Source organism: Puntigrus tetrazona, unplaced genomic scaffold (genome assembly GCF_018831695.1).
Source record: "Puntigrus tetrazona isolate hp1 unplaced genomic scaffold, ASM1883169v1 S000000520, whole genome shotgun sequence".
In the NCBI taxonomy this organism is placed as follows: domain Eukaryota; kingdom Metazoa; phylum Chordata; class Actinopteri; order Cypriniformes; family Cyprinidae; genus Puntigrus; species Puntigrus tetrazona.
In genome coordinates, this window is record NW_025048156.1 from 127,261 (window position 1) to 153,973 (window position 26,713).

The 26,713-nt window shown below is 37.5% G+C and overlaps 3 protein-coding genes and 1 long non-coding RNA gene across 6 annotated transcripts; 1 reads left to right on the plus strand and 3 right to left on the minus strand.

The window, feature by feature from the left end:
- Positions 1 to 1,640: 1,640 nt before the first annotated feature.
- Positions 1,641 to 8,233, minus strand: LOC122334399 (NACHT, LRR and PYD domains-containing protein 3-like). Of its 3 annotated transcripts, XM_043232288.1 has the most exons (7): positions 6,627 to 8,233; positions 6,447 to 6,512; positions 4,417 to 4,587; positions 4,055 to 4,225; positions 3,732 to 3,893; positions 2,545 to 2,591; positions 1,641 to 2,470 (listed from the first exon to the last, which is right to left on the minus strand). In XM_043232288.1, the coding sequence occupies exons 1-7, from the start codon at positions 8,204 to 8,206 to the stop codon at positions 1,905 to 1,907; spliced, it is 2,763 nt and encodes a 920-aa protein (XP_043088223.1). In that variant the 5' UTR covers positions 8,207 to 8,233; the 3' UTR covers positions 1,641 to 1,904. The 3 variants fall into 3 exon arrangements, with proteins under 3 accessions (XP_043088223.1, XP_043088222.1, XP_043088224.1); XM_043232287.1 differs by having other exon boundaries at positions 6,447 to 8,233; XM_043232289.1 differs by lacking the exon at positions 4,055 to 4,225 and having other exon boundaries at positions 6,447 to 8,233.
- An 886-nt stretch (positions 8,234 to 9,119) lies between these two features.
- Positions 9,120 to 12,210, minus strand: LOC122334401. Its single transcript, XR_006248754.1, has 3 exons — positions 11,719 to 12,210; positions 10,813 to 10,962; positions 9,120 to 9,272 (listed from the first exon to the last, which is right to left on the minus strand). It is a non-coding gene; the product is annotated as an uncharacterized LOC122334401 (long non-coding RNA).
- Positions 12,211 to 13,017: 807 nt separating this feature from the next.
- On the minus strand, positions 13,018 to 17,981 carry napba (N-ethylmaleimide-sensitive factor attachment protein, beta a). Its single transcript, XM_043232295.1, has 11 exons — positions 17,747 to 17,981; positions 17,341 to 17,420; positions 16,966 to 17,082; positions 16,589 to 16,635; positions 16,383 to 16,460; positions 16,245 to 16,300; positions 16,094 to 16,178; positions 15,140 to 15,244; positions 14,834 to 14,902; positions 14,648 to 14,698; positions 13,018 to 14,054 (listed from the first exon to the last, which is right to left on the minus strand). The coding sequence occupies exons 1-11, from the start codon at positions 17,842 to 17,844 to the stop codon at positions 13,953 to 13,955; spliced, it is 888 nt and encodes a 295-aa protein (XP_043088230.1). The 5' UTR covers positions 17,845 to 17,981; the 3' UTR covers positions 13,018 to 13,952.
- A 150-nt stretch (positions 17,982 to 18,131) lies between these two features.
- Positions 18,132 to 26,384, plus strand: mcm8 (minichromosome maintenance 8 homologous recombination repair factor). Its single transcript, XM_043232294.1, is given in 19 exon segments — positions 18,132 to 19,155; positions 19,516 to 19,593; positions 19,679 to 19,761; positions 19,847 to 19,996; positions 20,172 to 20,275; positions 20,598 to 20,796; positions 21,048 to 21,133; positions 21,554 to 21,675; positions 21,678 to 21,701; positions 22,374 to 22,572; positions 22,672 to 22,702; positions 22,801 to 22,941; positions 23,041 to 23,182; positions 23,259 to 23,454; positions 23,669 to 23,888; positions 24,709 to 24,918; positions 25,262 to 25,338; positions 25,607 to 25,796; positions 25,875 to 26,384. Coding segments are annotated over 19 exon segments (2,526 nt in total). The 5' UTR covers positions 18,132 to 18,974; the 3' UTR covers positions 25,968 to 26,384.
- The last annotated feature ends 329 nt before the right edge of the window (positions 26,385 to 26,713 follow it).

Below are 26,713 nucleotides of genomic sequence, written 5' to 3' on the forward strand. Positions count from 1 at the left end.
TGTAGCATTGCATCATTTGCTCACCAATGGATTCTCTGCAGTGAATGGGTGCCGTCAGAATGAGAGCTGATAACTAAAGGTCCATCAGTAAACATCTTGTGTTTTGGAAATAAATCCATCATTCTGGCCTAAATGCTGATTTCATAATCCATAATGTTTCCTCTGACGGCACCCATTCACCGCAGGAGTCATTGGTGAGCAGGAAATGTAAAGATAAACTTCTATAAATGTTTCAATGAAGACACAAACTCATCTCGGACGGTTAGTACATACGTTCACGATTTTTATGTTTGAATGAACTAATTTTTTTACAGTCAAGGATGCTGTGGTTTAGTGGTTAAAGATCAGAGTGGATCTTCAAAACCCAGCAACGGGTATTTTAAACATTTCGTATGTAAGAAGTGAGAGAGGAAAAAATACTACAAATGTCTTTTATCTAAAAGCAGTCTCTTAAAATTTTCTTTAATAGGATCATAAGTTGAGTTATTAGTTTCAATCTTAACTTATTTTAAGCACAAGCATGTGAATTATATGGAAGCCTGTTTCCACCACAGAATAAATAAAGAAATGACTTTTTAAATCTCTGACTTTTTGTGAGATATGAGAAAAAGTTAGAATTGAGAAAGGTTATTTTTTTATCTTATGTTTATAAATAGGCTTCCATGGGAATTCTTTCATTGCTTTTGATCAGTTCTTGCTAAATCTCTCAGTATTTTCTGTTTCTGTGTTCTCATGTCAATCGGAATAGTTAATGCATGGATCTCACTTCTTATGAGCCGATTATCAAAATCAGGTGTGTTAACTAAGAGAGACAATTGAGAACCTCTGGCCTAAGGAGCTGTTTTCTCTGAATCTGAAAAGCTCCCAAACTGGCGAGCTAACTCTCTCCTGCTCGGACATGATTCTTGTTTGACAGCAGGTTTAAGCGTTACGGCGTAGTACAGCCACCTGGGAGATCAACCAGGCATGGCGTTGGATAATTTACTCGTCGTCTTATCATAGGAGTTCAAATGTCATGGTTATCGCCAAAAGCAGTATTTTAAATAAACATAATGTTGACATTTTTGATTTTGAATATGTTCATCGTCGATACCGGTATATCGTGACACCCCCTAATTAGCACTTTCCTAACACTCGTACTCTAATTCTTCATGATCTCAGCTTATTTGTAAATCTCTTGATCATGGCACGTGCATTTAATTACTGCCAGAAATCCCACTGCCAGCTTAAAGCCCCAGTTTCAGTTTTTACATTTACAGAAATGTCTCTACTGTGCAACATTTGCCCACGTGATTTCATTTCCTTATGCAATTTCTCGACCGCACCACCACACAGTCAGAACCCAGCCAATACGGCTTGTCCCTCCCCTTAAAAGCTCAATTCTCATAAAAATATTGATTTATCTCTTACCGGAGAGCTTCATTATGCCACTCATGTCCGTTTACTGATTCCAGTGGTATCCCTCTCTGGTCCTCTGAGGTCTTCCCCTTCCCTCAATCTTTTTGGCTTAGGGCTGAAACTAAGTCCCGGGTCATCGGCCAGCATCTGCTCTCAGATCCAGAAGGCACATCCAAGGAATCCCACTTCTGACACCAAATTGGCAAGATTTCTCACCATGTAAGAGACGAGCTCAATAAAAGTTCTTTAAAGATTATATTCTTTATTCCTTAAGTCATATACAGAGTGAGACCAAGAGGCACGGCAGTCCTCCAATTTTATACCCAAGGTTTTATCACCCAAGGTTACGAATTCTTACCAGCTGTACTTTTCAACAAAAGCTCCACTATATGCTTTCTGCTGAAACTTAGTCCTCTTTATTTAGGATCCTCATGACCCCTTAACTCAAGTATAGACACTTATATGAGTCCCCCGGCTGTATGAATAAATTGTCCTCCGCAGTTTCTTTACTGAGTGTTTTGGTTGTTTCTCACAGAAAGCCGTTCAATCTCACACAGAGACACTGAGGAATCATAATTAAATCCAAATCCAGCATAGAGGGGTTCAGTGAATGTGGATTTAAACGTGTGCAAGTGTGTGAGTGTGCGTGCGTCAGAGACGCTGTAGAAGGACAGGATCCCGGCCGATGAGTCCAGATACACTCCTACTCTGTTAGAGCAACATGAAGGCACAGATATGTTATTGCTCTTAGTGTTATGCATGGCACAGAAACTGTCAGTAGAACAGTTCAGACTCCAGGACTTTTTACTGTATCCAAACCTACAATCATTCCATTCTTTCCTGCAGATTCCCGTATACGTCACTGATATACAAACATTCCCACTCCACTCAACCTCCCAGTAACAGCGTCCAGCCAGACCCTCTTTACACAGAACTTGAAGACACTCATCAAATCTCTCTTCATGGTCAGGATAAAACTGCTTCTCTCTCACATATGTTGCCTTTCTGTTCCTCTCAGACAGAATAAGATGAGTGTTTGCAGTGTTTAAATCCAGTGTAAGATCGCATGCATCTGAACACAAAGAGAGTGTTTATAACATTTATAACTTTAAAACAACAATCGAGGTGAGTTTGTGTGTGACCTACATTTCTGTGGTCCTGTGGTAATCCTGATCTCTCCTCCGTGATCCACACTATAAAAAAAAATACAAATAGTACTAGCACAAGTGCACTACATTCTGATCATACAGCATTATTTCACTCAACATTTAAAAAACCCTTAAACCTTGACCTTCAGACTCCCCTTACTGACCATATTTTCTTTGAGCGTTTGAGTAATAACTGATATTCATCTACTAACTGTTCAATCTCAAATCACTTCCTGTTCAGCTGCACTGAGCTGATTACAGTTTTAAATAATGCAACCAGGTTATAAAAATGTAAATCATACATTTAGGTGATAATAAAAAAAAAACTGTTAAAACCACACAAAAAGCAATTATTTCCTTGGAATAATTGCGATTAATTACAATCACCACAATTTACATTGAATGATGTTTATACCATTGCTTGCAGCAATCGCATACCATGCTTTTAGATGAAAATAAACAAGCTAAAAACCCTTTTCTGTTGCATTAAGCCTTAAATGTGAACTATACATTGAACTATTTACAAAAAGCAAAACTAAAATGAAAACAATGCAAAAACCATTACGATAACACATAGAAAGGCAAAAACTGTTGTTGTATAACACCGAATAACATATTGAACAATTAATTGCCGCTTTGAACGATTACGTATTTGCACCATTCCGTATTTGTAATTGTGATTAGAAATTTTAATAATTATGCAGCCCTGCATTTATTATAAATGCAAATTCAGTGCCAAACACAAAGGAAGATATTTTGAAGAATACGATTTAAATTCATACAGATTTGGAACTACTTGAGGGTGAGTAAATTTTCATTTTTGGGTAAACTATTTCTTTAAGAGTGAAAGCTCCCCTCCTCTCATACTGTTGGTAGGCGATCTCATGAACTCAAAAGTGACTCAAAAGGGTTTTTTTTAATGTGTGAATGCATGTTTATCGGGCATCTTTCATCGGGAAAAATATTCACAAAATTTTAAATTAAGCTTGGGAAATTTCTGAAATTTGGTTGATTTCACACAAAATAACCCTATAGACATTTTGGGATACAAGATTTGAATTTGTTTCTGAGATGCTGCTTTTATTAGTCTCAAACTGTTGTGTATGAATGTATGTGCTGTATGTGCATAGGAGATTTTTATAATCACACACATGCACAAATTTCTTTTGTCAGTGTTGAACATACTTCAGTTTTTCCAGTCTGTAGTTTGGATCAGAGAGCAGCTTGACTAATGATGGTCCTGGGTGATTGTAGCTGAGATCCAGCTCTCTCAGGTGTGAGGGGTTTGAACTTAGAGCTGAAGCCAGAAAACAACAGCCTTCTTCTGTCACCATACAGCCAGATAATCTACAAACACATACACAAACACTCAACAAACAGGCAACAGGCTGAAGCAAATATAACCCCAAATGTTTCACAACTGCGGTCTGCTGATATATTATAACCACTCAGGAGATCAGGACCAGACCAGAGGGCATCTTTAATTCGATCAACATTTATGTTCTTACCGTAATGTGTTGAGTTGACAGTGTGGACTCTTCAGTCCACCAGAGAGCAGCTTCACTCCTGAATCCTGCAGATCATTGTTACTCAGGTCCAGCTCTCTCAGTGAGTTTGATAATTGTAGAGATGAAGACAAACTTTCACAGCACTGAGCCGTGAGATTACAGATGGTCAATCTAAAGAGAACAAAGTAAATGTATATTGATATATCTTCCCAAAACATGAATAATAAACCGAATATTTTCCTGCTTTGCCTCATATTAGTTACTGCAAAATAATACTGTATGAAATGTATCTAGCAAACTCTTGTATGCAAATTTATTGTTGGGAACTTGGGACAAAATTACATCTACAGAAAATTTCAAACCTCAGTATGTTGAGTTGACAGTGTGAACTCTTTAGTCCATCAGACAGAAGCTTTACTCCTGAATCCTGCAGATCATTGTTACTCAGGTCCAGCTCTCTCAGTGAGTTTGATGATTGTAGAGATGAACACAAACTTTTACAGAACAGACCAGTGAGATTACAGCAAGAAAATCTGTAACAGTAAAATATAGTTCAATTAAAAAGGCAAGGTCGGTTAAAATGATACTTCTATGTTCTAAAAAGGTTGTTCATATATTGATTATGACTAATATAGGATTTTTTTGGAAGATAAACTAAATATTGGCTGACAACTGTGAAACACATTCAACCCAAATTAAAGATTTTAAAAGCTTGTGGTTTGAAAGGGCTTAAAGATTTAAGATCCAATGCAAACTAGAAAAATGTTAGGCATGACTGAAAGTGAGGGGGGGGGGTGTAAATACATTCATCTAATTTGCATGTCACAATCAGTTCATCAGTAACATTCAAGAAATAATAGATATTGATGCTGTGCTCTCCCTTGCACAGCATGGCCACTTCCACCTCTTCAGGGCACTGGATCCAGAGCTGCACTGACTGGGTGCTAGTGCTACCTCCAGTTCTATTCCTGCTGCCTCTACCTTTAGCAGCCGCTCTTCTAGGGAAACTACAACCACATTCACCCCTGTCAGCCCCATCCCCATTATGCAAAGGGGCGAAACGACCATTTGTCTGTGTTTCGTAAACAATCTCACCTTGCATGGCGGGACCAATGTGCCAGGAGAAGTGCAACTGATAGACAACCACTCGTCATTTCAAAAAAGCAAATATTCCCCATCAAAGTCAGAACTAACATTTGCAACATCCTCACAGTACAACATTTTATTAGCCATTTGGCTATTTTTTCTCACAATTTACTGTTTCCACGACAATGTCACTTTCACTCACTTGCTCTGCCATTTCCTCCAACTTTTGAATAGGAACATGACATAATTTTGATCTAGAATCAAAATACTACATGCCTCTCATCTAATGGTAGGGAATACAAATGACATATTATAACATATTACAGTCTATTTTATTTAGTATGATTTTCTTAGGGGCTAAATGTGTCTAACACTTGTCAAACACTAATATTATCAGTTCTAGTCATATTTGATACACAGAGTTAAAGCTCTGTTTGCTGAAATCACATAACTGAAACACTCTGATTTATATTCCAAAGCAACATATGCTACACAAAAGTGCAGTAAAATAAAGTCATTGTTTTTGTTCATAAGGCAACAAATAATTTAGCATTTAAATTTTGATTTGTCTTTGCAGTTTAACACTATTTCTATCTTTTAAAGCACTGAAACAATTAATATTTTAGTATTTTATATCGAGTAAAATAGGCAGTTAAAATTGTACTTGAATAAAGTACTAATCCCCTAAAATGATACTTAAGTACAGTTACCAAGTAACCAAAAAAAATTGGTCAAGCGTTTTACGCCAATGGTATTTTGTGTGCTCGACTCTATTTTGGTATATTTAATCTAAATAGAAAGTTTCATCTCTTCGATCTCAAAGGAAAAGAGTGTGCACTGCATTGCTCATATATGCTGTTTATCGTTTAGAAATCCTGGTATAAGCATGAGGTTTATAGACCAGGGCTGTTTGACTGGCTCACATTTAATTTTTGTTATATAAAATTAATACATTCTTTGAAGAACTATGGATTAGAAGGGTTTTTTTTCTATTTCTTTCACAGAACGGTAGGACTTGTCCCATTATACCTATGGCTTTAACTGAACTCTGGTACAGCAACAGGATTTTCCACTCAGGTATTAAATATAAGTAGCACTGGAGGTGTAGGTGAAATAAAATAAGTCTTTTTATAATACAAATTTCTAATGCTCATGATCCTCCTTTAGAGTCATACTGGTAACACATGTTGTTTCAAACAACTTTTGATTTCCTTTTGAATCATAGTCATGTCAAAGAAAACAGTGTCATGGATTTGTAGAAAGATGCACTCAGCTTTATCTTCAACCATGACAAATGAATACTTACTGAGCTTTTCTGCAGTTCACCACAGCTGGTATCAGTCTCCTTCTACCTTCATCTGATGTGTTGTATTTCTTCAGATCAAACTCATCCAGCACCTCGTCTGATATCTGAAGCATGTAGGCGATTGTTGAGCAGTGACCAGGAGAGAGTAGATTGGAAGAGGAAGTCTGTAGTTTCACAGATTTCTGAATCTCTCTGTACAGAGTCTGATCTTTCATTTCCAGCAGACAGAGAAAAAGATTGATGCATCTGTCCGCTGAGAGACCAACATCACTCTTGATTTTGTCTTTAATGTACTGTGTGATTCTCTTGATGGTCTCTGAGCTGTTTGTTGTGTGTGTCAGTAGATCCTTTAAGAGTCTCTGATTGGATTCCAGTGAGATGCCCAGCAGAAACCTCAGGAAAAGATCTAGGTGTCCATTTTTACTCTGCAAGGAGGTATTAACTGCTATTTTTATTGGCTCGTATAAAGAGAACTCCTGACTGTACAACTGATTTTGACTATCCAGAAATGACTTCTGTAGCTTTATCTTCTTGGCTATGTGGGAATAAAACTCATAGAAAGCAGCTAGAAACTCCTGAAAGCTCAGATGAACAAAGCAGTAGACTTTCCTCTGATGAATCATAGATTCCTCCTTAAAGATCTCAGTGCAAATCCCAGAATAAACCGAAGCGTCAGTGACGTCTATGCCGCTCTCAATCAGGTCCTCTTCATAAAACATCACATTACCCTTGACCAGTTGTTTGAAAGCCAGTTTAGCAAGTTTCACAATCATGTCTCTACTCGACTTCAGGGGTTTCTCTGGAGTTTTCTTGTCATACTTCTGGCTCTTCATGTGTATCTGAGTCAACAGGAAGTGGATGTACATTTCAGTCAGAGTTTGAGGAATTTCTGCACTCTCATCTTGTTTCAGAAGGTTTTGAAGCACAGTGGCTGAGATCCAGCAGAAGACGGGGATGTGACACATGATGTGGAGGCTTCTTGATCTTTTAATGTGTGAGATGATTCTGCTGGCTTGATGCTCATCACTGATTTTCTTCCTGAAATATTCCTCCTTCTGAGGATCATTGAATCCCTGAATTTCTGTCACACGGTTGATGTATTTTGAGGGGATCTGATCGGCTGCTGCTGGTCTGGAGGTGATCCAGATGAGAGCAGAGGGAAGCAGATCTCCTCTGATGAGGTTTGACATCAACACATCCACTGATGAAGACTCATTCAAATCACAGACCTTCTCACCATCTGAAAACATCAGCGTCATTCTGCTTTCATCCAGACCATCCAAGATGAACACTACTGTACACTCCTCATAAATCTTTAAGTCCAGACCTTGAAGTTCAGGATGAAAGTCCAGCAGAAGTCTGTGAAGACTGTACTTCTGATTTTTAATCAAGTTCAGCTCTCGAAATGGAAGAACAAACATGAAATCTACATCTTGATTGGCTTTTCCCTCGCTCCAGTCCAGAATGAACTTCTGCACAGAGACGGTTTTTCCGATTCCAGCGATGCCTTTAGTAAGAACAGTCTTGATTTTGTTTTTCTCCTCACATCTTGGTTGATGTAAGGGTTTAAAGATGTCATTGCAGTAGATTGGAGTGTCTGGTGTTATGACTCTTTTCTCCATCTCTAAAATCTCATGTTCTTCATTCACTCCTTCACTCTCTCCCTCTATGATGTAGAGCTGTGTGTAGATCCTGTTCAGGAGAGTTTGATTTCCTTGTCGTATGATTCCCTCAAACAATCTCTCATACTTTTTCTTCATGCTGGTTTTGTGCTGGTCTTTCAGTCTTTTCACAAAAAAAATTTATCCTTTAGACATATTCATTTCTCTATATTTTAGAGAGAATTTTATTCCTGAATAAAATTGTAACTTGCTGCTCTCTAGCATGTAGGATCATCAAACTGTTTAGATCAATAAATATCCTACTCTGCAACTATGCTTTTCTTTTTTAAGTTGTGATAAAGAACTAGCAAAAACCTTTCTAAACCCGTAAGACGCAAGATTTTTTTTCTTTACTGTTTACGTTTAAGATATAACTGACTGTGCTTATATTTCACCAAGTACGACATGTTCCTGGATCATCGTCTTAAGCACAGTACATTTTACTGTTTTAAATGCATTTTACTTCTGTACTGATTTATATGCATTAAGTTTATATTGAGATGCTCAGAGAAGTGGCAAAACATGCAAACAGCCTACAGTCTACTTTTCTTATTTTCTCTACAATTATAAATTAGAAACAACCGTCTTGTGGGTTTTTTTGCATTTACATTTACAAATAATCCTGCTGGTTATAAAAAGAACTTTGTTTTCTAACCCCATGAGTGTTATTGGTTACCATGTCTATCTGAACGTTTAAGGTACTTTCCCTTAAAACTACTTTAATTAGCTTATATGTATTTATGGTGCAATTAATATATTTCGTATCAATCCATAGACATTTTTAACATGGGCAATGCCCTGTCACTTAATTCAGCATGTGCAGCACAAAAATAGGTCTGGGAACATTTCAGCTGTATATGGATGGTCAGAAAGTTCTCAGAGTTCATCAATAATATCTTATCTAATATCTTTATGACATGAGGGTGAGTAATTAACAACAGAATTATCCCATTAAGAAAAAATGATGCAATTGAATGAAGAACGACAGCTACACACTGATACTCACTCAGAGGTCACTGCTCCATCACTGAGCTCAGTAGGGTCATTCATGAATCTGTATCTCTTCAGTGAAACACAGCTGGGCTCCAGAGGTGCTGCTTTGTGTTTCTGAATGTTAACCCCCTCCTTTCTCCACTCACAGAGTCTCACATTACAATCAGAACTACTGAAACACAAATATACAATATACAACCACAGTCATCAAAAATAAATATCCTTTTTTGAAAATCTGAATCAGTGTTGATGAAGTGTTGGTAATATGGTTTTGCTCAGGGCCCCTATTAAACAGTCATGACTACAGGCAGAACAAGAGGAAGTGGATCTAATTGCCAGATCTCATTTGTTTACCAATTGCCGGCACAATTATCACACCCAATGACACCAAAAGGTAAGTTTTAAAATAGTTCCAAAGTACAATAACACACCGACAATAAGAGACTGATCGGTTAAAGCAATGTGCAAAACAGAAAACTGAAATTATCGAGTATTATTTCTTTGTCTACCTAAAGCAAAACGTAGCGATACCAAGCCCCAAAGGCCATGACACTTTAAATGAAACCAAAGAACGAACTAATACAATGTCATTTCTAACAAAATCAGGCCAAAACAAAGTTTGTTTCAGCAGTTCGAAACAGCTCACCAAAGCAAACTTTCTGGGAGAATTTGCTTTGGCTTTTAAACACGTTTGAGCTACTTTTGGTCTTTGGTGGTTACGCAATCGGCGGGTGTGTTCTGAAACTCCACCTTCTTTGATGCTAGATTTTATTTCTCGGGTTTGTTTCTCATTCAGTGGAGATCAGGCAGAGGGGAAAAACAACTCCAAGTCGTTAGAAACACAAGTACACTATCGAATAGCTGAGCTGCCATGAATACATTCACACCTGAACAATCGCTTTTGGGGAGACTTTAAAGATTCAGAGAAAGCATTTGATTCCTTGAAAGAAATTGCAACAAAGTTTGGTGTTGACAACCCGGAGTTATGAAGTAGAAACATCAGAGACAAGTCTTCCAAAGCCGTGGAAAGAGAGAATGCCTAAAGATATTAAGATAGCAAGTTTCAAATAAATGTTACACCATACTGCTGCTGCTGTATAACAAGAAAAATAAAAGATATGCAATAAATGAACTGCCAAAAAATATATATATGACTACAGACTCCTAGTCTTTTACACTTCATTGAACTGACTGTGGAAATGGAAGGGTCAAACTTGACTCTGAGCCACTGCTAATAATTTTTCTTTTGTCTATAATATTCTGACCACTGGCCACTAATGCCTACATTTAACTGTTGTTGTTTTTAGGGAATTTGCAAAATCTTTACATTAATCTCCACCCCGCCTCCAGTACCGTGGAAGTGTCTGAAAACAGCATATTGTCGCTCAGACTTTTCAAACTTCTTTTTACCCCCAAACGAATGAAAAGAACGAAAATTAACTTTGTTTGAAGTATATCAGGGCCTTCATCATTTATTATTAGCTGCAAATAAGATCATTTGAAAATATAAAAATGAGTAAGAACAAAAAGTAATAAGATGTTACTAGAAAGTCATAGTTTGTCTACTAAACCATTCTTTAACATTTTTGTTTTGTTCCCCTCCAGCTCAATCAAAACGTACTGAACTGTAAAAATAAAAACTAAAAAAGCTGACAACTGTACTTAAATTCATTATCTTAAAATCTCGTTTTAAGATATCACATGAAACTCACTCGGGGTCACAGGTCACTGCTCCATCACAAAGTTGAGGGGGAGGGTTCATGGATCCGTCGCTCTTCACGGACACGCAGCTGGGTTCTGGTGATGCTGCTTCGCATTTCTGAGCAGAAGTCTCCGTTCTCTGACTCATTTTACAGGAAGTGCTGTTAAAACAAACAGGCGCAGGAATTAATTTTAATGTGTAATTGTCATATAGTATGAACCTGTGGCTTTACGGGATAGTGAAGCATCCATTGGATGGATGCTCCAGAAATTTGCTCATCAAACACTGATCCTGGGGCTTCAAGGAGTTCAGCTTCAACCCTACTCAAACACACCTGAACCAGCTAATCGTTTCTACATTCTATTATTTCCAATATTAAATCACTTGAAAGGCTCGTGACCGAGAGTGGGAAACAGGAAATTTCAGATTGCACGCGAAAGCAGAATAAACTCTGCAAGAGTGGCCTCCAGAAACAAAATCTGAAAATACTAGGCCATCTAGATACTTCCCCCCTACTGTTTTCAGATACTGTTCCCCACACGAATGAGAAGTATGAGATATTACAAGCCTTCACAGAACAGAGGTGTACAAGAAATTACACTGCACAGAATGAAATGTTTAATATAAATGAATGCCATTTCAGTATGGCTTCGTTAAACAATAAATAGTGGGAAACATCCTTTACCAAGTTAATTTTAAAAAGTTTAGTTATGCATTTATTTACTTCATCATCTTGAGTCCAAATTACAGTTCAATCTGCTAATGGTGTAATCCATTAACAAAGACTGCCTGAAAAACAAACACGTTTTGATGAAGAAAGACATGCAAGGCTGTGAACAGAAACGATAATAACAATAAAAACCAAAAATGGCAGATATCGCGCATACACACAGGCGCGGTTAAATATGAAACCTACCGCTGTTTCAACGACGAAGAACATCAAACACAAACTGCATTCCGTTCAGAAATCCATCCTTTCTCCAGGCAGCAGATTAAAAACTTTTGTCTTAAATCCAATTCTCGCCTGGCGTCGTTCGTGCTCTTCCTTCCACAAAATGGAGTCCCTTGAGAAACTTTCACTTTTGACATGAACCGTGTTACGTGCAGCTTTAGGCTATGCGAGAAAAACACCGGCTCAGGTGAAGAACTTTCCTTCGTTTCTGAACATGTTCTCGGGTCCAGTCCTCGCTTCCCTTCAGGTGTTTGTTCTATAGAAGGGTCCATCAAAAGATATTCCGCCATGATTCCATTTCGAACGCATCAAGGTGCATCAGACGCATTCTTCCATACTGTACAGGATTCTGAGTCTTCATAAAAGAGTACGTGATAATTATCTGGGAGGTGCATTGGTGCACTAGGGTGCGTTCAATTCATGCCGGATACAGCTGAATGCACGTGAACTCCACCACAAAGTAGTAGGACATTTTCTTTTAACCTCGAGTTGGGGGTGTTTCTGTGAAGAAAAACGTGTCGGATGCACTTGGACTTAGACTAAAACTGTTGAAATGTTGACCTGTATGTATGTTTGATTTTATTTAAAACATGTTTATGATGTTAAAATACAAATTTTAGCATTGGAATAATCAGAAATATCTGCAAAGGGGTTATAAGGTAAGGTATTGTCTAGGCTATAAAACTAAAACTTAAAAAAAAAAAAAAAACCCAGGTAATTAATTAAGAAGCTATACAGGGAATGTAAATAGTGAACCATATGGGAACGTTGGAGGAACATTTGTTTGAGGTTGTTGGGTAAACGTGGCGTCTATAGAATTAGACTATAGCGCTTTTGTAAGTAAAGATGCATCCCCAAAATGAACTGAAATTCAGCACATACTTGATGCAGTGTTTTTATTTAATTAAAAAAACATTTGGCATGTGGGTTCACAAAATTTGAAAACTTTCCTTAATTAGGAAACTGCAGCGATTCGTGTGTATAAGTACGTTTTTGGAGGTTGCAGCAATGTAGGTAGAGGAACGTATTTCTAATGAACCTGGGTCGCTAAAAAACTAAACGTGTTGGAGTGCGCACTTTTAAACTTAAACTGCATCACTTGCTCACCAATGCATTCACTTCATCTATAAAACACTTCTATATCTATAAAATTATAACGCGTTACATTTCTCCACTACATCAAATGCACCCGTCAGAGGAAAATAAAATCATTTTAGAGCAGATGTTTGACTTATATAAAAAATATGACACGCACACCAAAACTTCAGACGTGGTATAGGTGATGATTTATTCATTTTTCTTTGAATAATTAGGTAAAACATTTAATAAAATTGATCAACAAGACTTGCCATCTATCATACGTTTTTGATTCCCCGTCAGTCACGCGACATATCCGATGGTTCAGCTAACATAATTTAATTACTTACATAAAGTATAACGCTGTTATAATCTCCACGAAATTATCGACAACAGTGTAAAGAACTTCAAAAACCAAGTAGCACTTAAACTAAAATTATAATTAATAAAATCTGAATGCCCAAAAAACAACAAATGCCCCGTATCCACGTGTAACAGCAACGGATTAAACAGAAAAAATTACAAATAATGCAAAACTTATATATACACATATTCAACAACTTGACCCGCATTTAGAAAATCAACGCCGTCTGCTTGAGCTGAGCACTTCGCCACCGTTAGTGAACAAGACACGCTTTTCTACTGATTATGAAACATGTGCAACCACTAAAGCAGAACTCGCACCGCCATATGGACAAAGACGACAGGAGGATGCGCTTCGAAGGCCGAGATCTAAACAGAAATAAAGTGCACGCACAAAAATCCTGGTATTCTACAGCACACGAACACACTTTAAACGTTTATCATGCACGACAATGCCAGCGACAACACTGAGGTGAACATTAGAAAGAGAACAGCTCTACGGGGTCTCGCATGCCACACACGGGAAAGATTTCCTCACGGCGAAGTAAAGGGATAGAGAAAAATGCCTTCATCCTTATTAATATTCTACATACTTCGGTTTTCCCGAAAATGCAATGCGAGTCGCATCCGGGCTTTCCAAGAAACGGCTTATATTCGAGCTAGTGTCACTACAGAAATGTTCAACCAGATTGTCACACACATACGATACGGTAAGAAATTAAACTAGATAGGACGCCACAGTATTTTTCTCGGACGGATCACTTGAGGTCGCCGCCGTCTCCCTGGATGGTCTTCTTGATACGCAGCAGCATGGTGGTCTGCCACTGGTCCAGACGGGAGATCGAATCAAACTCCTTCACCTGGAGGATTAAACACGAGATTGAGAGACGCAAGGAAAATGGGCTAAAAATATACTATACAGTGTACGGTGTTAAAAAAAAAACATTATTCGAGTCAAACTAAATTAATTAAAAATAAAAAACAAATATATTAATAACAATTATTTAGCTTAATTAAAGTTAAAATTAAGTAAATAAAGTAAAATTTTAAATAAAAAGAGAAAATGTAAAAAAAAAAAAATTATATTTTAACATTTTAAGTTGTTTTTCAATTAGTTGCTTTCAGCAAAAGTAAAATTATTAGTATTTTATATATATATATATATATATATATACATATATATCAAATACTAATAATTAGTATTTATATATATATGTATATATATGTATTTTTTATACTAATACTAATAATTGTACTATTAGACACAACAGCAACAAAGTAAAAAGCAACACACAAACATCAGTAAAACTCAAAATTAATTACTTAAAGAGTTAAATTTAATTTAATTTAATAAAACGTTTACACAAAATAAGCATTTTTGTAATTAGACTTTTGATTCAAAACCTTATAGCTACTGAGATATAACCACTTCCCGGTCACTTCATAAACTTACAGCTTCGGTGAACGCCTCGCTGTTCTGCTCCTCATGAGCCTCCAATAGTTTCTGTACGAACAGACAAAACCATCAGCGATGCAAAATATAACGCACTCAGCATGCACTGCTCAGGGAAGTACGCATGCTGACTAAATGTCTTATAGTATTTACGTTTTGCTAAATAAATGAAACAGATGCACTCACTTTCAACAGCTTACACTCTCTGGAATCAGAGAACGCAGGAAACATCCCTTCGTACTTTTCAATGGCAAGCTGAAGGAAAACGAACGCAGAACATTATATTTCAGGAGAAACGGTCTTGCAGAAGCACATTACTACAAATGCAGCCGGTCGATGAAGATATTTGCCACTAGGAGTCAGTGCAAACCGGCTGGAAAAGCACAGCGCTCTTTAAAAAAATGGGATACGTTGCAACCAGAAACTATAGAAATGTTTTCCTTTAATGAACAGAAATGCACAATTGTACTAGGAGTTCACCGAACGACTGACCTTTGCGTTTAACTCATCCACTATGAAGTGGCAGAGAGCTGCTTTCCAGAAGTACTCCTTAGCGTTGTATTTCAGCAGAGGGTTGTCCATTGTGCTGGTTGCAACCTGAACGTGAAGACACACGGAAAGCACGCTGTAAACTGTTGCCAACTACCCTTATTTTTTTATACGAGTCCGCTCCAATAATGTCGCGTGCTCAATAAATGTCTTTGATTTGATTTTAGGCAGACGCTTTCTTGCTAATGATTTCGTTTAGCTTCCTTCTGGCTGTTGAGCCGAAAGACAAGAATAATGATGTTACATTCTGAGGGATAAACCGTCAGCTTTTGGTTAATATCCACGTCATTAGTTGACACTTCCTGTATAAAATCTAACTGAACTCACTCAAAAACACATCTATGATACCTATTATTAAATATATAACACATATAAAGTTATGCTATATTATGCTATAATTACACAGTTAAAATATTAATAATATTTTATACTAATTTTTAATCATTAATATTAATTTATTTATTTATTAAATATCTTTCTGTTCCACTACATTGTACTCACTGTAGTATTGTATGTAATATTTATTTATTTTTTATTAAATTTAAAGTATTTTCTTTCATCCGAAATAACAAGCATTTTAGCATTTCAGCTGTCAAGCAAAAGTTTAACTTGAAGTAAACTACATTTAAAACTTAATATGAAATGAATAAAAAATATACACACACCCCCCAAAATCATAATAATAAATACTGAAATATGAACAAATAATAAAATAAAATAATGAAAAAATAAAAATGAGAAAAGAGAAAAGCTAAAGATAAAAACCTACTTTAAATGATTAATGATATAACAGTTTTTATAATAAATAATATATATAGTATAGCATCTCAGACATACTAAAAAAACAGTTTAAAATTCTTTTCATGGTAATAAAAGGGTCGAGCGTGTGCCACCAACCTGCTCGAAGATCTCGATGGCTTTGGGATACTGCTCGAGCTGAGCGCTGTACGAGCCCACCTTCAGCAGACACTTATTAGCAGAGCTTAACAACACAAACGAGCGTTAATGCAGGCATCGAACCACACATACATGCGACGCAAACACAAACCTGTTGGACTCCTCTCCCTTGTAATAGTCTGCAGCCTGCTCGTAGTGAGCGATGGCCTGAAACGACAGCACAGCTCGGTTACACTGACATCCGGCGGCGCTAGAAAGCGTCTGAGGGACGTTTAAAGGCGGGCCGCACCTTTTCGATGTCCACTAGCTCGGACTCGTAGATCTCCGCGATGGTCATGTGATGCTTCGCGGCGATCGTGAACCTTCCCTGTCGAGCGCACGCGCCGACGACAGATTAAATGTTGTGTCTCATTTCTATACAGTGCATCAAGTTAACATCCATTTCATGCATCATTAGGGACGCTTACACATGAAAGCAAAACCCTAGTCTCTTACCATGTCTGTGTAAATATCGATGGCTGCGTTTAAACAGTTGATAGCCTCTGCGTGATGCATTTAAGCGGAAGGGAACAAAATATCAGCAGTGAGGTAATGCACTCATAACCTCATGCAATCAATTATTAAATCAGGCAACAACTTTATCCAATTTTGCGATACTACAAACATGTATGCATTTACTTTTAGTTATAACTGTAATACTTTTATGGATGTAGTGTTTTTTTAATTAACTACAAATCCAATCTAAATCTGTCTTAATATATATTTTAACACTTTTTAATGACATTTAATGACAATGAACACATATAGTATCGGTTTTAGCTGATCTGTATTTGTGTTTTTTATTTTTGCAGTGAACAAAGAAACCCTCTCACCTTGAGGATCTGCCTTCTTATAAGCATTTCCAGCATCGACGAAGCTGGTGGCCGAGTCCAGTTTGTTCTGCATCTGCATGTGAAGTCTCGCAGCTTGGCAGAAAGCATTGCCTGCAGCTACAGCAACAAAACACATCGGTCTTCAGATCAATGGCAGTAACGACACGGAGGCAGGGCGAGTGCTTGAAATAGACGAAATACAAATCAAAGCGCAATGATAGCATCAGGAGTGCAATGCAGTTAGATCACAAACACGGCCAGTGATCATTTGCACGGCGCTTTTAACCGAATATACTGTAACAGTCCGATGCATGATGCATTATTAGCCATTAAATGAACATATAAACATATAAACATGATTTGACTTGTGCATACCGCTCCAGTTTTTGGCCATCTTGAACATGTTGGCAGCTCTGGCGTACATTTCGCATGCATCTTCGACCTTATGATTTCCCCTGTGAAAAGACGAAGGTTTTCTGAACGATTTAACGCCATTTCAAAAAAAAAAAAAAAAAAAAAAAAAAAAAAGCCCCCCGTGCATAAAATACAGAGCGGTTGCATTGCATTGTGCATGTCGCAGCACGGACATATTTGACATTGGAGATAGTGAGAAACGCACGGACGGATTCGGGCTCTATATACTCCTTTTTATACGTCGTATGGTAAAGAACAGACAAATATTAGGATATTTACATGATACAGACACGTGCTATTCGAAAAGGCTACAGGACATTGGATGTCTTTGAATGTCAGATCGTGACCAGCATCACTGCTGTCTCACCCGAACATCCCTCCGAGAAATGAACCCGAGGATTTGACTTTTTTGTCCGCCTCTGCCATCAGCTGCATGGCTTCCTTCTCTTTCCCGGAATTATCCATGATTGAGTGCGTGGCGTTCGCGAGCTGCGGCTGGATCCGTGAAGGCCCGGGATTTGTTGATATAGAGTGCGGCTTTAATGCAGAATCATGAAGGATGCTCGCCTCCTCCTCCTCCTCCTCCTCTTCCTCCTCCTCCCGCGGCTGTCGGGTGATGCTGATGATGCGCGTTCTTCGGGGAGAAACTGCGACACTGTTTGGTTCGAAGGCGTGGCCACGCCCACTCATTATCATACGCGCGGCGAAGGAAAATGAATAAAAACAAAATACTTAAATTGCGAAAACGTCTACGGGATGTGAAAATATATTTATAGGTTAATGCCATGTTTAAATCGCGTAATATATTGGCAAAGGAAAAAGTAGCGTGGAAAATAAACAAACGCGTATACACACATACCAATTTAATACATTCTAACATTTAATAGCATTGAAATGTAGCTTAGTAAAGTAGAGTGAGTTATAAAAAATAAAAAATAATAAAAAATCATATTTATTTACGTTTTTATATGTCGGCGCATGCCCGGAAGTGGCGTCATATTAGCGGCAAACTTGACTGACTGAGGAAGTAAACAAACGGTGGTCGTAGTGAGTACTTCTGTCTGTAAAATCTGTTAAAATATATCTCTTTTTTAATAATTTCCCCCACTGTGTATTGTTTTTCGTTCAGATTCGCATAACGTTAGTTCAAGCCGTTGTAAAGTAAGTTAGTCCAGGCACAGATATTGCGCATTTGCTTCGTTAATTTGGCTCGTTCTCTCACATATATCACAGATATAGATTTAATTGTTGGATTATTAGAATGTGACATGGTATAATAGTATAATGATATAATTCATGTTAGGTTATTACAATAAACAGGTTCGTTTGCATCAACCTAGCCGCTATGTTAAGACTGTGTGAGCTAGCAGTTACTCAAGTAGAGGTCATTCCTGCTCTTCTGATTCAGATTAGACTAATATACCTTTAAGTAACTGGCTTTAAAAAGTTACGCCAAGTCGTTAAGAAGACACACAAGTAGATTTTATAACCGGTCCCTTTCTGATGATGAGAGGGCCTGTGCTGATGCTGATGCTGTTTTCTGGGCCTCATCGATAGCTGTGTGATTTCTGCTTAAAGTCTTCAGAGGGAGAAGGATGAGCGGTCAGGGTTCGGCCAGAGGGTCGTGGAGGGGTGGAAACAACTCCGCTGGAGGAAGAGGAGGAGGAGGAGGGTGGAGAGGAGGAAGGGGATGGGGTAACGGTCAGTACAGGGGCTGGAGAGGCCGTCAATGGAGCACAGGAGGAGGGAACTGTTCCACTAACAAAACACAGCATGGTAAGTGTTTGGAAGTTATGTAACAGCTTGTTTATAGGCGTAATAATAATAATAACATTTATGCATTTAGCAGATGCATTTAAAGGCCACTAATCAATTATTAACGGATCCTACAATATTCATAGTGCACAATGCCAGGTTTTCTAGGAAACAAATGAAATACAGTAAATATGTAGATCATTTTGTTTAAGAAATGATCATATGTTACTGATTTTTGTGCATTACGAACAATTTTTCTGAATAGAATAATAAGACTTATTTTTCCCTTCCGGAAATGAAGGCCTTAAAGTTTGTACCACTTGATGAAGTGTTTTTTTTGGTTTGATTGTTTGTTGATTATTTATGTTTTTTGGCGGACAGGGTTTACTCCACAGGTCAGTCAAGCAACCCTCGACGTCGCGTGTCCATACAAAGGATGGCGTCTTTATTTTTCTGAAGGTGTGATGTTCGTGACATTTTCACATTTCCTATTACGTATGTGTGAAAAGCATGTCTTGAGGTGTCTGTGCGTTCCTTTTTCCAGGATTTGTCGAAAGCTCACCATATGCTGAGAAGATTAAAGTGTTTGAGCAGTACTTCACGTCGCAGATTGATCTTTACGACAAAGTATCAGAATCCGCAGCGCGGCTTTCCCTAATTCCCTCGTTTTACCGCATTTCCAAAGCAAATATATTTCCTTTTCACCTCTCAGGATGAGATCGAAAGGAAAGGCAGCATTTTGGTGGACTACAAAGACCTTCTGTCTAATAAACCCACTTCACACGCTCTACCTGATCTTGCCAGAGATCTTAAAGAAATGCCTGAGAAGATGCTGGACTGCTTGGGTCTTGCGATTCATCAGGTGGGTTTTGTGTTATGCATTTACGTAAACGTGTGTGTGCCGCTGACTTCTTTTAAATACCAAGCTGAGTTAATATATATATATATATATATATATATATATATATATATATATATATATATATATATATATATATATATATATATTTTTTTTTTTTTTTTTTTTTTTCTCACAGGTGCTGACTGTGGATCTGGAGAGACGTGCAGTAGAGCTTCAGGGACAGGACGAGCTTCCTGCTGGTCTGCGACCCATAATCAACATCCCTCACATCAGCGCTAGGTGAGACTGTTTGCTTGCCTGTATGAAATCAAGCATAATTTACGCTTTACATTTTTTCAGGTTAGGTTTACAGAAGATGCATGATGTTAATATTTATATTAGTTGTTAATGTTTATTATTGCATTTAGCACATTAGATTAGTAGTTCACATTTTGCAGCAAGCGGTTGAGATTTTCTATATAGCCCTACATCGGTATGTTTTATGCATGCTGATAAAATTGAACATTTTTATGCATTCATCCTTTTATAAAAAAGTGGGTGGCAATATAGTTACATTTTGCAAAAAAACCCCAACATTTTTTGGTTTATTTCTCTCTTTTAGGGTGTATAACTATGAGCCACTGACTCCTCTGAAAAGTCTGAGAGCTAATTTATACGGCAAGTTTGTTGCGATCAGAGGCACCGTGGTGAGAGTGAGTAACATTAAGCCGCTCTGCAGTAAGCTGGCCTTCGTCTGTAACAGCTGTGGAGACACACAGAGCGTCTCACTGCCTGATGGGAAATACACCATACCCACCAAGGTACAGCATGCTTCCAGCTTCAGACAAACATACTTGCTTATTATTACTTGTTTATTAAAATTTTTGTGCAGGCTCACCCACATATATTAATACAGTGGAATAAAAACGTCTGCAGATAGCAGATTACAGACAGGACAAAGATAATCTGTAAACAATGCACATACGATTAGATTTATTGCAGTGAGTAGCAACTGTAACAAGGGTCTGCTGAATGAAGTGATGCCTAACGTGGTTTATTTTTCCCCTTTCAGTGTTTACAGACTGAATGTCGTGGCCGGTCGTTCACTCCAAACAGAAGTTCACCTTTAACCCTCACTGTTGACTGGCAGACAATAAAGTACGTACATATATAATTGCGTGATCTGAGAAGAACTAATTTCTTGTTCCTTTTTGTGCAGATTTTTTTTTTTTTTTTTTTTTTTTTAGCTTTCAGTGTAAATGTTTGTAGAATATTTTCATCGGCAGATATATTCAGATATCTTTAAGCATTTTTAATTAATTTCTATGGTTCTGGTGAGTGTTTGTGAGTGTTTAGTTTAGTATAATTCATAAACTTATATTATGCATCAATATTTTGGATTAATTCTTATTCATATTTTTATGCTTTTTGATATTATTATTATTATTATTATTATTATTTTTTTATTTTTTGTAATTATAGTACTTTAACTTATATATTTCAATTTGTTGCAAAGGGACGATTTCTAGTTTTTCGGCATTAAAAAGGTGAACAGCAACGCTGGTGTGCTCTTCACAGGGTTCAGGAGCTGATGTCAGGTGACCAGCGTGAGTCCGGGCGAATCCAGCGCACTATTGAATGTGAGCTTTCACAGGACCTCGTGGACAGCTGCGTGCCTGGCGACATGGTCACCATCTCAGGGTCATTAAAGTGTCCAACGAAGAGGGTACGATCTTTAACGATCAAACAATCTTTAGAAAGCTGGTAGATTCAAACAAGGTGTTTTTTTATATATATATATATATATATATATATATATATATATATATATATATATATATATATATATATATATATATATATATATTAACAACTGATTCGATTCTCGTGATTGTTTCTGTTCAGTCCTTGTTACCGAGAAACTAAATGAATATTACAGTCCGGCAAAGTTCTGCTAGTGCTATTTTTGCATCTGACCTCAATGGGCTGTACAAACAGGACAGCCTCGGGTGGCCTTCTGTCTGATTCAGTTTTTACATGATGATCACATTCACTGTGCAGAGAGGATCTTTCTGCTGAGCTGTTATACCTTTCACATAATTATTTAGACTGAAATTAATGTACTACATCCATTTTTGTATTTATTGGTGCCTCTAACACTATTTACGCTTGATGCAGGTAGCCTTTATTTGCAATGCTTTTACCCTTTACTTAGTTTTTTTGCCATTTATACTTCATCATTAATTAGAGAATGCCCAATATTATCTTTATTACCAATATTTCCCCAATAATGATAGTTAAAGGTGCTTTTTACACTATAACTAGGTCCTCAATGAACAGATTAAAACATCTAGACTACTCTTTCCCGTTTATGATTTGTGGTTCATTCTTTCTTCAGGAAATGGCAGAAACAAGAAGGACAAATGTATGTTCCTCCTGTACATTCAGGCCACTTCCGTCAGCAACTCCAAAGGTCAGAAAAGCAAAGCGGCGTCCGATTCTGAGAGCCAGGGACCTTCAGTGGAGTTCTCCATCAAAGATCTCTACGCCATCCAAGAGATTCAAGCGCAGGAGGGCTTGTTCAAACTAATAGTGAAGTGAGTAACGTCTAGTAAACACAAAGCTAATGTAACAAAGTAACATTATACAGACACGTCACAAATGAAGAAGCTAATTTGGCTTTCGTTTAATTGCAGCTCCCTCTGTCCAGCCATTTATGGGCATTTGGTAAGTGTCTAAACTTTATTTCGTTATTAAGAGTTACTTTTGAAAATCGTATTTAGGAAATGAAACTCTAAACAAACCAAAGATGTGATTTTTCTCAGCTTGTCAAAGCAGGACTGGCTCTGGCTCTGTTCGGCGGCTGTCAGAAGTATGTTGATGATAAAAACCGGATCCCAATAAGAGGAGACCCGCACATTCTTATCGTTGGAGACCCTGGACTCGGTAAAAGTCAGATGTTACAGGTACGTGCTCTCATGAGTTCCTCTAATTCATTCACCACCCAGGCAGATTATTTTTATTTGATTAAAATGGCGTGTGTGTTGTTGTTATTGTGTGTCCAGGCTGTGTGTAACGTGGCTCCGAGGGGTGTATATGTGTGTGGGAACACGACCACCACCTCGGGACTCACTGTGTCTCTGTCCCGGGACAGCGGTTCGGGAGATTATGCTCTTGAGGCCGGAGCACTGGTGCTGGGAGATCAAGGTGTTAGACGTGCGAATCAACTCACGGAAGGCTGATTCTTGGGAACGTGACGTTTGATCCATAATGTTTCCTCCAGGTATCTGTTGTATCGATGAGTTTGATAAGATGGGCAGCCAGCATCAGGCTCTTCTGGAAGCCATGGAGCAGCAGAGCATCAGTCTGGCTAAAGCTGGGATTGTCTGCACGCTTCCTGCTCGAACCTCCATCATCGCAGCAGCCAATCCGGTCGGAGGGCATTACAACAAAGCCAAGACCGTCTCTGAGAACCTGAAGTGAGTGTATGCATTAGATACTATTACTGATTTGGTTATACAATGGATTAAAGATACTGCGGCAAAACCACTTATATCAGACCAATATATACTTCCTCTGCCAAGTAAGTCTAATAATTGATATGTGTGTTTTGTGTTTGATTGATGTGCTTTTGGGCTATTCTGCTTCCATAGCACACCTTCAGTATTAAAAGTGCTGCCTGTGTCCCTGTAGGATGGGAAGCGCGCTGCTGTCCAGATTCGATCTGGTCTTCATCCTGTTGGACACCCCGAACGAGGACCACGACCACCTGCTGTCCGAGCACGTGATGGCCATGCGTGCGGGAAAGACCGGCGCGGTCAGCGGCGCCGCGGTCACGCGCCACGGCACACAGGAGTCCAGCATCTCCATTCTGGAGGTGTCCTCGGAGAAACCCCTCGCAGACACGCTCAAAGTAACACTTCGCTTGCTTCATGACTTTATATCTCAAGCAGTTCCACTGAAAACCCTTAACAATAGGTTTCCATTTGTTAAAGTAAGTTAATAGTATAAAGCTAGTTTTAGTGTTCACTAAATACAATCAAAAGTTGTAGGCTATCTGTTAATGTTAGTTAATGGCTTGAGATAACAACCAACTACATTTATTAACAATAATTTCAACATGCAAAATGCATTATTAGAATTAAAAATGCTGTAAAAAAAGTTGTATCTTTTTATTAACTAACAACTTTGTAATAGCTATTATTAATCAAATAAACATTTGGGATATTTGCAGTTATCACTTTTACTATTACTAATAAATTCTTGAACGTGTTTTTTAATTAATTTTTATTTAGTTTATCTATTTATAAATTCATGGTGACACGATTTATTTTCTTTTAAAATTAGTTAACTTCATCAACAATAAACAATACTATAATACTGTATTTATTAATCTTATTGATTCTTTTTTTTTTTTAATCAAAACGTTATATCTGTTAACATTTGTTAATGCACTATATATTAGCATAGACAATTAATAATTAGATTTTTCAATGCATGTTATATTATACACAACCATTGTATTCTTACTACCTAACATTAGTAGTGGTTGTTTAAACGCATATCTCTATTAATTGCACCTGTTAGAATATACAACAGCTACTGATCTATTAAATATAATCATATGTTGGTTATAGACGATTAATGCTGTGCGGTGTTTTATTAACGCATCTACTACTATTTGTTCCTAATGTACAGCTATACTGATATCATTTCTCTGCTTTTGTCCGTAGGTGGTTCCCGGAGAGGCCCTGGACCCCATCCCTCACCAGCTCCTGCGGAAGTACGTGGGTTACGCCCGGCACTACGTTCACCCCGCTCTGTCTGCGGAGGCTGCGCAGGTGCTGCAGGACTTCTATCTGGAGCTGCGCAGACAGAACCAGACGGCCGACAGCACACCCATCACCACCCGCCAGCTGGAGTCCCTCATCCGACTCACAGAGGTGAAAAACACAGAAAAACCTCAAATATTTCTACGTTTTTATTCTATTAAAAGCTTCAGAATGTAATTCATTTCTTGGATGAAAAGCTGAATTTTTCAGTCACAGGATGCTTCGGAAATCGCTCTTAATATGCCGATTGCTGCTCGAGAAATATTTCCGATTATTACAATGCTTAAGAATGTTAAAAAGATATTTTAAATTGTTTTTAGACATATAAAATAAGTGTGTTGGTGTTTTTGGTCCGATTTCTACTAAACGTCTGATAAATAAATAAATAACATTTTGATTTCATGTGGTTGAAATAATGCATTTCGGGGGTGACTGTTTCTCTCTCTTTCTGCAGGCCAGAGCTCGCGTTGAGCTTCGAGAAAAAGCTACGCGAAGTGATGCGGAGGATGTTGTGGAGATCATGAAACACAGGTGACTCATAAACACTGCCCTTTGTGTAGTTACATGGGTCTAAATAAATATGTATTATTAAGTAACAATCATAACACCCTATGAAATTCCCGTATATATTTTTGCATGGTTCTGTTTTCATTGACGTCTGTGTTTCGCCTACCTGTATATAAAATAAATGATATGGCATTTTATATGGCAAATGATACATTTCCTCAGTTGTTTAATTGATGCAAAAACAGTTGATCAGCTCATGCAACGAAAAGCATTCACGTTCTCCTGCGTTCAGCTTGGCCGACACTTACTCTGATGAATTCGGCCGTCTGGATTTTGACCGCTCTCAGCTGGGCTCTGGGATGAGCAATCGCTCCAAGGTCAAGAAATTTGTCACGGCGTTAAGCAGACTTGCCGAACGCAGCGGCAAAAGCATGTTTGAGTTCCAGGAGCTCCGACAGCTCGCCAGAGATCTGCAAATACAGGTGGATTTCATCTACAGGGCATGCTGTCAGACAATGCGTTAGATTTTGTTTAATGCTCTGTCCTCTTCCTCTTCTCAGGTTGTGGATTTTGAGGGCTTCGTCGGTGCGCTCAACGAGCAGGGCTATCTTCTGAAGAAAGGGCACAGGACCTATCAGCTTCAAACCATATGAATCAGCCATCTCTTGCGTTGTTTTGCACTCTTGATGTTATATTTATAGCACACAGCGTGATGTATGTGTACACAAATGCTTCACTATGTTATTAACTGTACATTGTTTTCATGTACATACATATAGACTTATATTTGTCTTTAAATAGTATTTTCCTGTGTATATAGTATGTACAAAATGAAACAGTAACCACATTTATGAACATTTAAAAAATGTTCAAGTTCAATTTAATATTTAATGTTAGCTGTGTCCCTTCAGCAGACTCTCCTGTGTTCAATATGGAGTCTGTTATACTATCAGCAACAGAACATAACTGCAATAGATTAAAAATAAAAGAACATTAAAATGCGTATGAACGCTGCATTCATTAAAACATTGTATAGCCATCTAAGTAAAAAAATAATAAAATAAAAACAATAAAAATTATAGATAAAATTTTAGTTGTTTTTTTTATTTACTATATATTTTTTCTAGTATATAATATATAAATAATATTTTTATTTAATATTTAATTACTATATATATTTCATTTACTATAAATATATATATATATATATATGTATATATATATATATATATATATATATATATATATATATTTTATTTACAACATTTTTTTACTAATATATATATATATATATATATATATGGTATGGCAAAGTTTAGGCACTCCTGTAAATATTTATAATATAAAGATTTATGGAAAGTGTGCAAAAATAATTTAAACCAAATTAGCCATGACTGAT